The 16,309-nt window shown below is 33.1% G+C and overlaps 3 protein-coding genes and 1 non-coding gene across 8 annotated transcripts in view; 2 read left to right on the plus strand and 2 right to left on the minus strand.

Moving 5' to 3' along the window:
* LOC145288909 (putative nuclear hormone receptor HR3) overlaps positions 1 to 16,309 on the plus strand; it is a 938,903-nt gene that overhangs the window by 598,732 nt on the left and 323,862 nt on the right. The window lies entirely within an intron of this gene.
* LOC145242394 (U2 spliceosomal RNA) lies at positions 9,862 to 10,065 on the plus strand. Its single transcript, XR_013862724.1, has one exon. It is a non-coding gene; the product is annotated as a U2 spliceosomal RNA (small nuclear RNA).
* On the minus strand, positions 12,189 to 12,659 carry LOC145303162 (protein FAM200A-like). The gene has a single exon (XM_080144692.1). It carries the CDS (start codon positions 12,657 to 12,659, stop codon positions 12,189 to 12,191), a length of 471 nt encoding a protein of 156 aa, XP_080000818.1.
* On the minus strand, positions 12,955 to 13,515 carry LOC145303178 (protein FAM200C-like). Its single transcript, XM_080144694.1, has one exon. The coding sequence runs from the start codon at positions 13,513 to 13,515 to the stop codon at positions 12,955 to 12,957; it is 561 nt and encodes a 186-aa protein (XP_080000820.1).

Raw genomic sequence — 16,309 nt, forward strand, 5'->3', positions numbered from 1 at the left:
AAATGTTTTAATAGTATTTTTAATGATGTACATTTGTCTCTGAGGAGTTGTTTAGTGGTGTTCCACTATGCAGTGTAACGTGTACTATATAATAAAAATAGAAATAATTAAAAACTTATGACTGGGAATTAATTACATAGTTTTGGAATAATAACTCCACTCCTTTGTGAAATGGTCAACATTCATTACCGATAATGCAAGATCTTCATATAAATGAATGAATCAATCATTGGTGGTTGATATTGTTTATATACACATTAAAACTTCACTTCGTTGTGGCATGTACTGATGATTAAATTGTTAGAATTGCTGATCTCATGAAAAAAATTAGAACTTTAATCTTAGTTCAAACATTTGCTTGTCTCGTCATGTTGGAGATCTATGATACAGCAAAATAATCTCTTTCTGCCCGGATGTTTGGAGGTGTGTTGAGCCAAAAACAAAAAAAAAAAAGTGGTAATAGGCAGACAGGCCCGAATCCAAACAGCAAAGGAGGAAAAGAACATGAGAAAAAAAAAAAAGATAGAAAGAGAAGTGGGATCGAACTCCAAAATGTAGGGTAATTAGTCTTCCTCGCTAACCATTAGGCCAAAAAGGATAGTGACTTCAATGAGTTGATAATTAACTTAAGAATCAAAGGAGTCACCACGCATGCGCAGAAATGAACGTAGCCTTAAAACCTGGCCTGGGGGCAGTTAAGCTTCCAGCTTTCTGTCGTTTTATTTATTTGGTTAAACACGAAAGCAAATCGTCGTTTTTCATGTGGGGGAAGACCAGCTCCATCAAAAAGGGGGCACTCTGGCAGTATCTAAAATAGTAATTGCCTCAATATAAAGGGTTTCCCTTACATTGGCCAAGGACCAATTACAGACCAAGTGTTTGTGTTTGCATTTGATTAGTTTTGCTTTATTTATATGAAAAAGACAAACAAACACTTGAAACGAGGGAATTTTTTAAAACTCTATCAAAAAATAGATAGAGACAATGTCCGTTTGCAAATCTGAGATACTACAATCTAGGAAATATAAGGAAACTTCTCCCGAAATCTAACCAACATGACAAACCCAACGCAAAAAGCCTTTTGTGGACATACACAAACGCTACGGCTATTTTGCCTTTTATATATTAGACTTGCCTGGCATTGTCCGGGTGTTTGGAGGTATGTGTTGAGCAAAAAAAAAAATAGTAGTAGGAAGGCAGGCTCGAACCTGTACCCTGAGGGAGGAAAAGAATGTGTAAAAAAAACAAAAAAAACGTGACGTCTTTGCTGTTGTGACCATCGCCAAACCGGAAATGGCAAAGGTTTAAATTAAGGCTAGTCAGTCGAAAAGAGGGGATGACTAAAAAATATCGGTGAAAAAAGCGACCTTTCCCTGTAGAAAAGTGCCCAGTTGAGGGTGAAAGAATTAATGTTTTTAGCTAATTTTTTATGTTTGTCGTCCTAAGGGTCGAGCTTCAAAATGATACCAATCTCGTGTAAATCCGTCGTCTCTGTCGAAAGTTTTAGGCAGCTATACAAACATACATACATTTAAACAGACAGGTGAGATTTATATTATAGATTTTCAGATTCTTTGAACTCTAATTCTTTATGAACACTTTATTTCATGTTGTCTTAACAAATTTGTCAATAAAATGAATGATTTTCTATGCATAGATTTTGTAATTCTTCCTTTCATTTGATAAGATCCTATTTTCCACAATGTTATTGATCAATGGAGATAATGTTGCAGATTAGAATATGCGTATATAACTTCAACATAAGGCACATTTTTATGTGTTTGTGTATATATTTTTTTTTTTTTTAATTCGATTTTAACCCCAAACAAGGCACAGTGCCACTTTGAAGCAGGGGGCTACTATCAGGGACTTAATTAGCGGGGTCATTATGAAGGGAGATGAGTAGAAAGATGTTTGTTAACATTACACTTGAACTTCTGCATATCATTGCAGTTGGGAAAGCAGAATCCCGGAAGGGAGTTCCAAAGACCCGCAGTTCTGGGGAAGAAACTATTGGAGTAAAAGGCTTTCTTGCACCTAGGGATCTCTACTGTAAAGGGATGACTTAGTAGCTTGTCGGGTTTGTCGGAGGTAGTTACGTCGGGGAGGTACAAGTGTTTGCAGTTCGTCAGAGCATTCACCATTGAAGTATTTGTAGAACAGGCAGAGGGATGCAACATCTTGTCGATGGGACAGAGGCTGAAGCCTAGATGACAGTTCAGGACCTATCAGGTTGGCGACTCTCTTTTGAACCCTGTCCAGGAGCGAGAGACAAGAAGCAGATGCACCATCCTAGATGTGACAACAGTACTCCATACATGGGCGAATGGTGGCCTTATAGAGGTATAGGATACTGTCAGGCGTAAGTAGTTTTCTAGCACGGTAGAGGGAGCCAACCTTCCTTGCAGCAGCCTTGGCAATGCTCTCAATGTATCTATTCCAGTTCATATTCCCTGTAAACATTAGGCCGAGGAGTTTAAAAGAAGTACTTTCAGGTAATGTGTTCTTGGCCATTGCTATTGGTGGCAGAGAAGGTTTCTTGTAGTTATTGAAGGAAACAAGCTTAGTCTTAGCAGCATTGAATGTGACCAACCATTTTTGTCCCCATTCCACTACGGATTGGAGGTCATCCTCTAGCGTTTCTGCCATTTCCTTGGATATGTGTTCATTTGTTTTCCCCTCATATCTGTTATAGAGAGTGGTGTCATCGGCAAATATACCCATCTCCGAAACAATTTTATCAGGGAGGTCGTTTATGAATATCAGGAATAATAGAGGTCCAAGGATAGACCCCTGAGGTACTCCCGCATTTATGTCATATTGTTTGGATGTACGACCGCCGAGGACAACTTTGATTTTTCTATTACTTTAGAAGGATTTAATTACATTATGAATTCTTCCAGTGATTCCATATGATCTAATTTTCCTTAGAAGACCATCGTGCCATACCCTGTCAAAAGCCTTAGATATATCGAGGGCCACCGCTCTACCCTCCCCTGTTTTATCCAATGGACGGTATATACGTTCAGAAACTACAGTTAAGATATCTGCTGTTGAACGGGCTTGCCTGAATCCATATTATTTGTCAGTCAGGAGTTTAGCAGCTGTTAGGTGCTGGACTAGGGCTTGATTAACTAAGGACTCAAATATTTTGGCGAAAAGCGGGAGGAGGCTAATGGGGCGATAATTTAGTGGGTCAGTTCTTTCACCAGAATTCTTGAAGACTGGTACCACAGAGGCGGTTTTCCAGCAGTCGGGAAAACAAGATTCGTTAAGGCATTTATTGTAAAGTTTGGACAGAACTGGAGCAATCTCGGCAGAGCATTTTTTTAATAGCACAGCCGGGATGAGATCTGGTCCACATGCTTTTGAGGTGTCTAGGTTTTTTATAATAGCATGTACCTGAGAAGGGGTGATTTTCAAATCGTCTAGTGAGGTGTCTGTTCGCAGAGGAAAATCAGGGAGTGAGTGGTGTACCGAGTTCAGTGTGGAGTTTGAGACAAACCGACTGGCAAGCAGATTAGCCTTGTCAATTGCCGTGCAAGCAACCTCATGATCGTTTGATAGTGGGGGAATAGTTGACTGTCCATTATTTACTACGCTGTTGTAGATTTTCCAAAAATCCCGGGTTCCTAATTTCTGTGCTTCGATGCGTTTTCTGGTGGTTTCAGAGTAATCTGTCTTAGCTGTCTCTATCACTCTCTTACAATTATTTCTAGCTTCTATAAACTTCTGTTTATTTGAGCTGGACTTATGTCGGTTGAATCTGCGGAACGCATGCTGCCTTTGACAAATGGCAGCTGCACAAGCAGAAGTAAACCATTGGGGGGAGTGGGGCTTGCTATAGAATTTCCGTGCGGGAACATGTGCTTCAATAGCAGTTTTGAACCATTCAGTGGTCTCATTTGCACACTGTTCCGCTGGAAGAGTAAAGATATTTTGCCATGGGGCATCTCTGATGAGCTCCCTGATGGCTTCCCAATCAGCCTTTTTGTAATACCTCGTTGTTTTGAGTAGTGGGTCTTCAGTTTTAGGGCAAGAATCCTCTCTCTCTCATATATACATTTACTAAAGATGCATTTAATAAATAACTGAAAAAGATTTAGCCCATATTTTATTTTATTTTACTTGGCGCTCTCTGGAAGCGGTGAAATTGTCATTATCAACATTATTTCTTATCAAACTTTGATTTTGCCCTTGGGACAGTGAGATTAAGGTTTAGTTTAAAATGAATACGACGAAAGGAAGTCTCATTTTAACATTTAATGAACGAACTTTATTTGTCATTTTCGTTAGTAGCTTTGGTAGAAGAGCGAAACGTATTAGTAAGAGAGTTCATTGAAAGAGAGAGAAAAGTGTTCAATATGTTTAAAGATAGATTTAATATCATACCAGCTGGTTGAAGAATAGAATAGTCCAGTGTTCGTGCATCATGATAGAATTAATACGTTGCCGGCTTGTTGAAGAAGAGTCTAGTTCAGTGTTTATGCGTGCACGTGTTTATAGCTAGTAGTTGCTGGAACAAAGGAAGCCGGTTAAAAGAGAAAGAAAGGGCAAAGTCTTCAATGCGTTGACGTGTAGTCGTGCTCGAGTGTGGGTTGTATTGATGTATGTTCTTTAGCGTAATAAAGAATGCTCGTTTGGGTACCGCATGTGGAAACAAATGGGAGTTTTGAAAAGAGCCATAGCTAGCAGCCCCAGGCGATGTCTGCACCTAGGCAGGGTCAGGATCAAAGAGAGTTAAAAGTTCATGATTTCGCCTTTGACTCTGTCACGTTATATAGAGCTGCCTTGTGATTTGACCAGGGAGAAAATGGATTTCAAATCTCGAGGCTGTGAGAAGTTTCTACCTGTGATTTAGCTGGTGTTAGCTGCTACAAAGGCTTCATCACTTATATCAGAGTATTTGGTAAGTGTGGCAAAAAAGTAACCGAACCATTTTTTTCTCCGAGTTGTATTGGACAAATTGATTGTCATTATTACCACTAATATTTTGTAAGTAAGGATATGAAGGAGTGGGACAGAAATAGTTCCCTTATCAGGAGTTGTCCAAGAACAATACATTGTAAATTACAGTATTACATTTAAATTTCTTTAGACTATTTTCCTTCTCAACATCATTCCTCTTCATTTTACTGTAAAAACAGGTGAAATAGAGGAACAAAAGTGTTCTGGATCAAGAATATCATTGTTTTGTTCAACTGTGTTAAGTAGGAACAATAAACATGTAAGATGTTAGAGAGGGGTGGAAAGAGAGAACAATAGAGGGGGCAGCTAGAGAAAGAGGTGGGGGACAGAAGTAGAAGTTTTAATATAAAGATGTTACACATACTATTTGACTTCTATTTAGTAGGTACGTGCAAAATGAATGCCGATGCTCAAAGTGTATAAACATTTTGACCCCTCCCTTTACTTAAACATTCACCAAAAAATCAGGAAATTAACCAATTTTAATGAAATTTTCAGTATTTATCAAATTATGATCACGGAATATAAAGAACATTATTTTTATTTGAATCATAGTGGAAATGTATTATTTTGTTCAAACAAAAACACCTTTACTAAAGTTATGGTTTCCAGTAGTAAAAAAAAAATATATAAATAATTTATTTTTGCTTTTTTTATGAAAATAAAGTATCGTAAATTGTAACAATAAAAGAAAAATTAATTTTTTTCATGAAGATTACAAAAAAGCCCCTAAAATCTGGATTAATGAATTCGATATAACTGGAAGAAAAATTTCTTAAATTATCAATATTATTGAATTAAGCATTGTTTATTTAATATTTTCACACAAAAAAAAATTATAATTGCAAAAAATATTTCTACCTTATTTTTTTTATTTATTTTTGTTTTAGATTACATGTTTTGAGTAATTTTTATATGTAAGATTCTAATATTTTCCTTACTTGAATGAACGTGAAAATTTTGCCGTGATATAATTTTTCTATAATTTTGAAAAATAAAATAAATATATTTTTAATTTAAAAGCAGGAACACAGAAAAATAATTAAATTAAAAAATGGTAAAAATTATACAAACATTCACGTTAGGAATGTACGGATACATAGCTGAAGAAAAACAAGAAAACCAGCACCCCTTACCTTTCTCCAACTACCTGACATCATTTTCAGACAGCTTTTTGACTTTCTGACATTTTGAACTTTTGTAGAATCCATATTTAGACGAATTAGTTTTTGGTTTATGCAAACCTAGAATCACTCACTTTTGGAGACTAATTAAGCTATTTTTGTACGAACAAGGTGTATTTTTGTTTGTTTGTTTGTTTGTTTAATATCTCAGGACTTGATTTTACTAATTATCTTGGAAATAAATCCAGAAAACTAATATTTATCTTTTAAAGAATTTTTATAATGAATTTATTTAACTTCAAAATTTAGCTGAATTTGTCAGCTTCCGAATATCGCTGTGAAAACATTTTTCATTATAACCTTTTTTTCACATGTACAAATATTTTTTTCCTTTAGACTTTAATCTCTCAAATACAATAAAAAATAGTCAGAAACTTACAAAAAAAATATGATAAACAGGGTTTCAAAACTATGTCACCCTATTTTTTGCGCCATTATTGCCCATACTTACTATTTAGCATTTTATGGATCCGAGAAACACCGGGTAGCCCTACTGGTGCATTATAAAGCATAGTGCCTATAAAATATGACGGCATTATTTAAATATCTCTTATTAATTTTCTTGAGATTCATAGTATAAGTGCACTCATCCAAACACAAAGCTTCATTATTAATCCTTTGGAATGATATCAAAGTATTTCTCTCTTCTGCAGCTTGTCATATATCACAGATTCAAGTTACCAATATGTGATGCAGTGATGCACCTCCGTGATATACCAGATACAATTCACAAAAATTTAATGTAAAAAAAAAAAAAACATGTTATTCTACCCTAGAATTCACTTGAATCCAAAGAACAATCGGTAAGCCAGCCATAAAAAAAATATCACCACCACAAAAAATATAAAAACCTGATACTTATTCACAGCAATGGTACATATACAAAAAAAGATTACGAAATATCATTTGTGAAAGTTTTTTTGTTTTTTTTTGTTTTTCATGAAAAAATGACGTGTGTCGCTGGGATGCATGAATAAGATTTTGAATTTTTATACATCTGTAACACAGGACGCTTAGCTATCCGCATCCCAGCTTATATAACAACAGTTTTTCATTAAATTTGAAAACTAAAATAGTTTGTATTGAAGTTTTGTTTTGGCACAATTCGCTGTAAATATAGTAATCCAGGGTAATTGTATTCTTAATAAAAATGATCACTGCCTGTGAATATTCCCTTGACACTTCCTCTGGAGGAAGCCAGTTCAATCCACCTAGGGTGAATGCCATACAACAAGCAAATAAACAATAGAAACTGAAAAAGTGTTTTTCATATCTGGAATTCAAGATGGCTATCTCAATAAGTAGATTTTGAATTTTGGGGCTTCAAATCATTATAATCAAAGATTGTTCGAAAATTCAACATTTATTTTAAAATTGTATTTAGTTTAGGCTTTTCAATAATATCCGTATAGACTTATATATTTAAAATGTAAAATATTTGCAATATATTATTTCTCCAAAAAGAATTTTTTTCAAGAGAAAGAAATGTATCTATTGATGGCTTAGACTCTAATACAAAACTAACGTTTTCTTCTAATGTTGGGCAGAAATGGGTTTGTTTTTCTTCATGTCTGTTATCCACACATGTTCTTTGAACTAAGTCACAATGCGTGGGCGGTTTACCTTGAACTCTAGGCAACTTCAGTGAGTATACATGCTGTGTTTAAATGACTGGCGATATGATGTCATTAAATGACATGAGAAATGAGTTTTTCCTTTCTTTGTTTTTAATATAAGGACAGAAGGTGGAGAAGAATGTTCCAACTTAAAACTTAAGTTTTTTCTTCTCATTTTCATTGCCACTGATGGAGGGAGAGAGAGAGGGGAGTGATGAGAGGAAGACTAATCTTTGCAAATATTTATTTATTCTCGGAGAGAAAAATATAATTTTAGGTTCAAGATTTTTAATACTAATTTAAAAGAGGGATTTGTGCACATGGCCTAACAGGTAACGGCTTTGGTTAACAATCAGAATAACAAATATTAACACTTCTACTCAAAATGAGAACAATCTACCCTATGTATTAAATAAAAGGTTCAATTTGAAATTTCGTACAGGTTCTCAAGTTCGACAGGATGCACCTAAAGAATGTTAGACGTTACATCAGACAAAAATATTGTGAATATAACAACCGAGATGTGAATTGTCAGAAGTTAAATATTTGTTACTTTTCAATTTTTTGTGTAAATGCAAAAAACTATGACCCCAATAAAAGAAATAACACTACATTTTTTTTTATGATTTGAAGTTAGTGAAGCTGTTTGTTTTATAGTATTCAGCAATCAGAAGTTACTAATATCTGCTAGGAAAAGAAAATTAAAAAACACATTGAATACAAATCTATTTTTCTCTTACCTTTTGTGAATAAACATGAAACTTTACAGAAATATCCTATAAATATAATCTCTAAAAGGTGCTTTTTAAGATAATATATAAGAAACTGAATTGTTTACAAGAAAATCTTTTCTTCAGTTGGATTATACTTTGCTGACTGTTTGGTTGAAACCCAACAATCAAATAGCAAATTATCTGATGTAATCACTGGCTTGGTAGACAAATGAACCACTCTTGGGTTTAACAATGACCAGTAGTGAAGGGCTTCCAGTGTAACTATATAAAGGATGCATTGTCATAAAAGGTAGCACTTAGCAGTTAACTAAAAGATTACTATTTTGTAAATTGTTTTCTGCACCAGCTTCTCTTGTTTTTGTTAAGTGTTAAATGTTTTGCATTATTTTTGTAGTATGATTGATGCGAAATACATGGAGTAACGTTTTTGCATCACTTTAATGATGATTAACCTTCAAAATATTTTTTTTTATTTTGCCAGTCTATTCGTTAGAAAAATGTCATTTAAGATGTACATTCTTAATAAAAATGTCATTTATCAAGTTAAAGAAATATATTTTGAATCCTATTAACATGGCAGGACTTTATAATATTTGTGTGAATACTCATGCACATATACTCTCATATTTTATTAATTATGTTCAAAAGAATCTTGTTTATAACCATTTATTTGAAGGAAATTAGGGTGATATGATTGGTCAAGTTTCCTGTCACGAGATTTGTCACGTTGTACCACTATTTAAACATATTTTTCCAAGCATTTTTTTTTTTTCCAGACAAAATATTGAACTAGCATATTGGATACATTTTTATAATTTATTTCTCTGTTTCAGTTTTTAGTCACATGCAAGCGACTCTTATAAGTCACTTCGTCGGTCTGTCTGCCCGTAACACTTTTGTGCTTGGCCTTTTTGGTTAAGATCAAAGGTCTGTTGTTAATAGATGCTATTCTTAGCTTTTTAAGTTTTTCTTGGCCTTTGGCTGTAGTATCTGTTCCGGCAGATACTGCAAGCAAAGACCATATGTGGGGGAAACCCCACATATAAGACCTTGGTCAATGTAGGGGCAACCCTTCATACCAATTATCACTATCCAGCTCCCCTACTCCCCGGGGAGTTGCTCCCCATTTCCCCTTCACTCCTCACTTTAAAAATCGGCCTTGTGCCTAATTTGCTCAGTGGGGGAGCAAATAAATACCAACCCCACATATAAGACCTTAGTTAATGTAGGGGCAACCCTTCATACCAGTTGTCATTATCCAGCTTCCCTACTCCCCGGGGAGCTGTCCTAATTTCCCCTTCACTCCTCACATTAAAATCGGCCTTGTGCCTAATTTGCTCGGTGGGGGAGCAAATAAATACCCTTTTCTCGGCCTTTTGGCCAAGATCAAAGTGTAGTATCTGTTCTTACTATATGCTGTACTTATTGTGATAAAAAGTGGGGGGGTCACTTTTCTGCATTAATTTAATGTAAAATGATCACCCACTTTACAACCAGTCAGTCTCAAAGCCATTCAAGTCATTCTCCAAATCAATCATTCAAGTTGTTTTTGAAGGATTCCAGTTATTTTTTAAGCATTCAAGTCATTCTTAAGGTCATTCAATTCATCCTTAAGTTCATTAAAGTCATTCCAAGTCATTTATTTTTTATTTATTTAAGTCATTTCAGCCCATTTTTCAGTAATTTTGGTTTATTTTTAAGAATTTCACGTCAATCCTACATTCACGCATTCATTCATTACATGAGAGCATGCGACTAATGGCTATCGGCCTTGTTAAGTGAAAAGTAAAGATTTTCAAGCAAGCAAATACATATTCCCTGTACTCCTTCCCATATCATCGACTACACATTGCCGATTTCGTAAAAGTAAAGGTCAACACACTCAGCAACGTTGGCTCTAAATGCATCCAACCTTTTCACTAGAATTGGCTGTCAAGTCATATATTTACACAAATCCAGCCATAATCTCAGGTCCCATAACCAACAACTATATAAGTCCCTAAAAAGTCAAGTATCTAGAAAAGGTTTACACAATTTCTTGGATCCTATTGGTTGAATCACATCTAGGAAAGGGAAAAGGAAGACAAATAAAAGAGAAAAACCTTTGTCTTCTAAAATAAAAGATTTTAGTAAGAGAAACTGACAAGATATTCATTGTTTGTTACCAATAAAAAATCCAAAATTGAATAACTAAATACCCATTCACTGGATATTTAGTTATTCAAATACTTAGAAAGCACACACTTTCTTTAACATAGACATTTATCATTTACTTGAAATTGCAAATTCAATAAAAAATATAAGTATGCATGCGAATACAATTACCTTTTGCACATTTATTGACAACCCATGCATATATTTCTGATAAACGAAACAATTACTATTTAGCTGCATAGTATTCCCCACTTTATATATTTTTAATTTTGCTTTATTGTGATCACATCCATGTTTTCTGACAGATAGTAGAGATAGTAAAAGGAACTACTGCAGCCACTAGCTTCTTAGAAGACGCTAGCCTCTAGTCTTTTTCTTCATTAAGCACCAGCCATATTGAGAGAGAGAAAGAGAGGGAGAGTCTAAGTTACATACGGTTTATGAATAATGTTTCAATAATTTTTTCAAACAATAAATATTAAAGTATCTGATTGTTGATAAGTTGCAAAAACATTTCAATTTCTTAGCAAGGTGTCATGTATTAAAAGAAAGTTTTGGTAGCTATTTTCATCAAATAATTTTATAGAAATTAAAATATTAACAAAATGATAGTTTTATAACAATTTGTTTTAATTGACCAAATGATACCATAATAAATTTAACTTTTAAAAATCCTATTTAAACAAAGTAAACTTTGTTTAAATAGGATTTTTAAAAGTTAAATTTATTTAAGACTCTGAACAACACCTGGTAAGTACAGCTAGTTGAATCTAAATTGAATAAGACTTGAGAAATTTAACTGGATTGTTGCTCTGAAATTTAAAAACGATATTGATTTATGTACAGATGCATGCATTTTTAATGTTTTTCACTATGAACTTAAAAATCAATATTGTTTTAATTCAATTTTATTCACATTTTAGAAGCAAGAACCAGAGACATTTTTATAAAAAGAACTAAATATACAAAAAAATCGCTTTTATTTGCTATTTTAAATTAAAACAAAAAAAATTAAACAAAAAGAAGTTATTGCTCAAAAATTAAATTTCTGTAATGTCCTTTTTCATAGTATATGTACCTTGTACATTTTTATATTAAGACTTTACCAATCCCTATATTTCCCCTAATCAATTTGTAAAACGAAACATAGCTATACCAGAGGTTCCCAGGCTTGCTTGACCCATGCACTCCTTTTACCATTTGTCAAAGGTTCATTCACCCCTCATTTCCAAAAAATGTTTTTCAAAAATGCATTCTAAATAATATGCAAATATTACAAAAAAAAAAACTTTTCTTTTTCCTAATTTGTATATATACATTCACAACATTATACATGGCTTATGTTTATAATTGAGTTTTATAAATCAAATGCAAATTGAAAATATCGATGGATATAGAAAATAGAAATAAAAGCAGAATTTATTTTTTATTTATAATGAATTACTTAAAAAACAAAAATGAAACTAATGCAATTTAAAAAGATAAGTAAAATAACAAGAAATTAAAATCTGCAATCAATTTAATTCAGAAAATTACGATTCATGAAATGATAAAAACTGTGATTGTTTTGCTTTGGCCAATTCTGAAATATTCGGAGGAGTGATTGACAGGGCACAATGCAGGTCGTTTTCTACCTCTAACCTACTGCGTTGCTTTGTTTTAACTTGCAACAAAGTTGAAAAGCCTAACTCCCAAAGATATGTCGATACAAATGGAAGCAATGCACAGATAGCTATTTCCGACACTTTTGGGTAGGATTCGCACATCAGAGGCCAAAATTCTGTTATTGATTTTTCATCAAACATATCTCTTGCTTCCAAATCAGTTTTTAGCTCAAGGAATTCATCTTGGCAATCATCTAGAACTCTTTCAACTGGTAATTTGAATGGATTCCTTACTAAATCGAACTCATCATCATCAAGTTCAGGAAAGTATCTGCTGAATTCATTTTTCAGTGCTGTCAAATGCTGCAAAATTTCATTTTTTGCAAATTGTGGAAGCATCTTCACCATAAATATCAAGAATGGGTGTCAGTTTCTCAAACATAGCTACATTTTTTGTATTGACTTTTCTCTTCCAATTTTCAAGCTTGCTCATAAAAGCTCTCAAGGCATCTATGAATATTTGTATTCCTTCCTTGCATCTGAAGATTCATTTTATTCAGCTGCTCAAATATATCAACCAAATAAGCAAGATGCATGATCCATTCTTCATTGTTTAGCCAGGCAAGAAATTCAGTCTTAGCTTGAACCTCGAAAAACAATTTGAGCTCTTCCCTAAACTGAAATATTCGCTCAGTTACATTTCCTCTTGACAGCCAACGGACGTTTGTGAGAAAAAGAAGTGAATGATGGGTAGCATCCATATCATAACATAATTGCTTGAAAAGTCAGGAGTGTTTCCTTTGACAAAATTCACAATTTGAATTATTTGATCCAAAACCTTCTCAAACGGAGCTGGAAGTGTTTTTGAGGCTTTGAGTGCCTGACGATGGATCATACAATGAATGCCTTTTGCTTTTGGAGCTCGCCTTTTCACACATACTTGGAATCCTGATTTTGTCCCTAACATAGCTGGTGCTCCATCTGCACAGCACCCACACATATTATCCCACAAAAGATTCTCTGAGTCGAAAAAAAGTGAAACCTTTTCTAAAATATCTGAGGCCTTGGTCGTTAGTTCAAGAAGAGAACAAAAAAGAAACTCCTCTTTAAATAAACCTGCATGAACATACCTTGCAAACACCATCAACTGGGAACATGATGCCACATCGGTTGATTCATCAAGTTGAATTGAAAATAATCCAAATGCTGAAGACTTGATCTCTTGCACAACTTGATCCTTGATGTCAGTGGCCATATCGCTATCCTCCTTTGAACAGTACTGTTTGAGAATGGAACTACATTCCAAACAAATTTTTTCTTTATTTCATCTCCCAACACAATTTCCACCATTTTGAGAGAGCAAGGCTTAATCAAATTTTCCCCAATTGTATGTGGTTTTTTCTGCTTTGCTATTTCAAGAGCTACAAAATAAGAAGCTTCAGTAATTTTCTGTTTATTTTCTTTAAAATCTGTTGATACCAGCCTCATCTTTTTTACAGCATTCCCATCACGTTCAAAAAAGTTTTTGTTTTTGTCTTTATGTTGAGGATGAACATTTTGTAAATGTTGCTTCATCTTTGCTGGTTTCATAGAATCGTTTGTCAAAGCTTTATTACAAATAACACATTGAGGCCGTTCTTCTCCATTGATGACGGTAGATGTGAATCCATACTCAATATATGAATGATCATACTTTCTTTTTTTTTTTTTGATACTCATGATGGGCTCCAAATTCTGTAATTAAAACATGGAAAATTCGAAATTATAAAATATAAAATTTATAAATGGAACTTTTTACAGACACTTTCATAGATTTAATTTTTCTACACTCAGCACCATGGCCGACATGAAGAAGTATACAATGACAAGGATGCATAAACAAGAATGTGTAATATGCTTAATTACAGGAGAATATTCTCCGTTTTAGTACATAAAAAATAGACTAGCTAGCGAAGCACAGTCACAAAAACTGGCATAATCAGAATAGCTAACAAAGAGAAAACAACTGGAATTATAATGGGAATAAAAACAGATAACAGAGACACATGCAGACAGTAGAAGAAACAAAATTATTGTAGGGTACCTACATACTTCGAGATAAAATTCAGCAAAAGATAAGAGGTTAATGTAGTTTGCTTGAAGCATTGTTTAGTATGTACATAAATGTGATTCGTAGAAGGCAATACAATGCAGTAGTAAAACAGAGAGGCACTAACTGAAGCAAATGAAGAAAAGATTTATTAATACAATCTGAATACAGTATATACATATATTTAAATATTTCATGCATACATTATATTCAAGGTTGTATTGAGATTATTTGCGTCAGACGGTCTGTTGGAAAATCTGTGAATTTATCATATTTCAAGAATAGGTATCTCTTCATCAGATATGTGTTCGACTTTGTTCAAACGTGCATAGTAAACAGGCCACCTATACCGCAGAAATTATTTAATATTTGCTATTATTATTACAATAATATTTTAATTCATTTTGTTGGACTATCAAAATTCAGCATTATTTAATTTAATTACTAACTGTAATATTTGTATAATTATGATTAAAATATTTTATATTTATTCATTTAATTTTTTTAATTTATTTTTTTTTTTCTGCGTTCTCATTAGCCGACCGTTGAAATTTGAATTTCTGTTAAATTAAATTAAGATTTGACTATCAAGGGGGATAACTTGTTGACCTAGCAAAGGGAGATTACCGCATTGGTTGAATAATTTTTTTCTTTTTTTTTTTTTGTAGTTAATTAGTTAAATTTAAAGAGTTTCAGTTCCTTAGTTTATTTATTATTTCTGATATTTTGATATCACTTAATTAGTATGATCTAACTTGTTAGTAATAATTATTATTTAGTGCATATTGAGAATGGTTGAAACAATTTGATCTTTAAGCTTAGTATAATCTTATTTGTAGTGATAATTATTAATTAATGTCTATTGGAGTTGGTTGAAACCATTAAACATTATTTATTAAATATATATTTATGATATTCTGTTTTGAATTATTATTGTTGTTATTATTATTATTATTATTTCAGTGTGGCAGTGGCTACTATGGATTTACAATATTCGGCCCAGGGCATCTCCAGTAGATCTTTTCTCCAAAGTCATTCACCCCCTTAAATCCCGAATTTCACCCCTAATGAGAACCCCTGAGCTATACATATCTGTCAGGTTTTGATAAAACATTTGAAAACTACTTTTATAACACCAGATAACAGAATTAAGTTCTAGTCATGGAGTAATATAAATTGTAAGTGCAGCTTTTAGAAAAATACAACCATGAAAAAAAAAATCAAAACTTATATTTTGTATGTTTTATGAAATCTTAGTACATGGAAATTCCCTTTAATTCAACTTTTGATATCGTTTATTTTTTTAGCTATTTTAATAAAATTTGAATGTAAATAAAACTTAACCCTTTCTCTTTATAAATGCACAATTCATTTGTTTCATTAATAGGATTTCTTCAGGTTACTGTAAATAAAGTCACTATTTTTGATTACGAGCAATCTATTTTTTTTTTTCTCTGAAAAAAAAAAAATGTTGGTGTTTTTCAAATTTAGTGTGCATAATATTGTGTGTCTATGCATGTAAAGGACCTTGTTAATATAAGGTTTTAAATCCTCTTTCACAAAAACAAAGCTGAAAACTTTAGTGTATGACTAAAGGAATTATTATCCTATCATCAAATTGTGGAAAAAAGTGGAACTTCACAGGAAATACAGTGGTCCGCAGTCAGCATGTACATTATTTCGTTTGAGATGACATGTGCCTAGTAATTCTAAATGGTCATACATCTTGTGTTGATAACATTACTTAACTTTGCTGATCTAATGAGAACTGGTGTGTCAACATGGTTATATCATGGATTACATTTTAAAACATTTTCATTGCAATTGGTATCATTAAAATCTACTAATTGGCTGTGACACACATATATAATCCATACTCTGGCTGAACCAATAAAAAGTTTAAGTATTATTTTGATCAGACGAACTCTATAAATTCACCAATGTAGTTCACATTGGAAAA

This window comes from Euprymna scolopes, chromosome 2, assembly GCF_053919585.1.
Source record: "Euprymna scolopes isolate OS-2025 chromosome 2, ASM5391958v1, whole genome shotgun sequence".
NCBI classification, from domain to species: Eukaryota; Metazoa; Mollusca; class Cephalopoda; order Sepiida; family Sepiolidae; genus Euprymna; species Euprymna scolopes.

Coding starts and splice junctions, on each gene's coding strand:
- LOC145303162 (XM_080144692.1), bottom strand. CDS start 12,659: ATGCTTCCACAATTTGCAAAAAATGAAATTTTGCAGCATTTGACAGCA.
- LOC145303178 (XM_080144694.1), bottom strand. CDS start 13,515: ATGGCCACTGACATCAAGGATCAAGTTGTGCAAGAGATCAAGTCTTCA.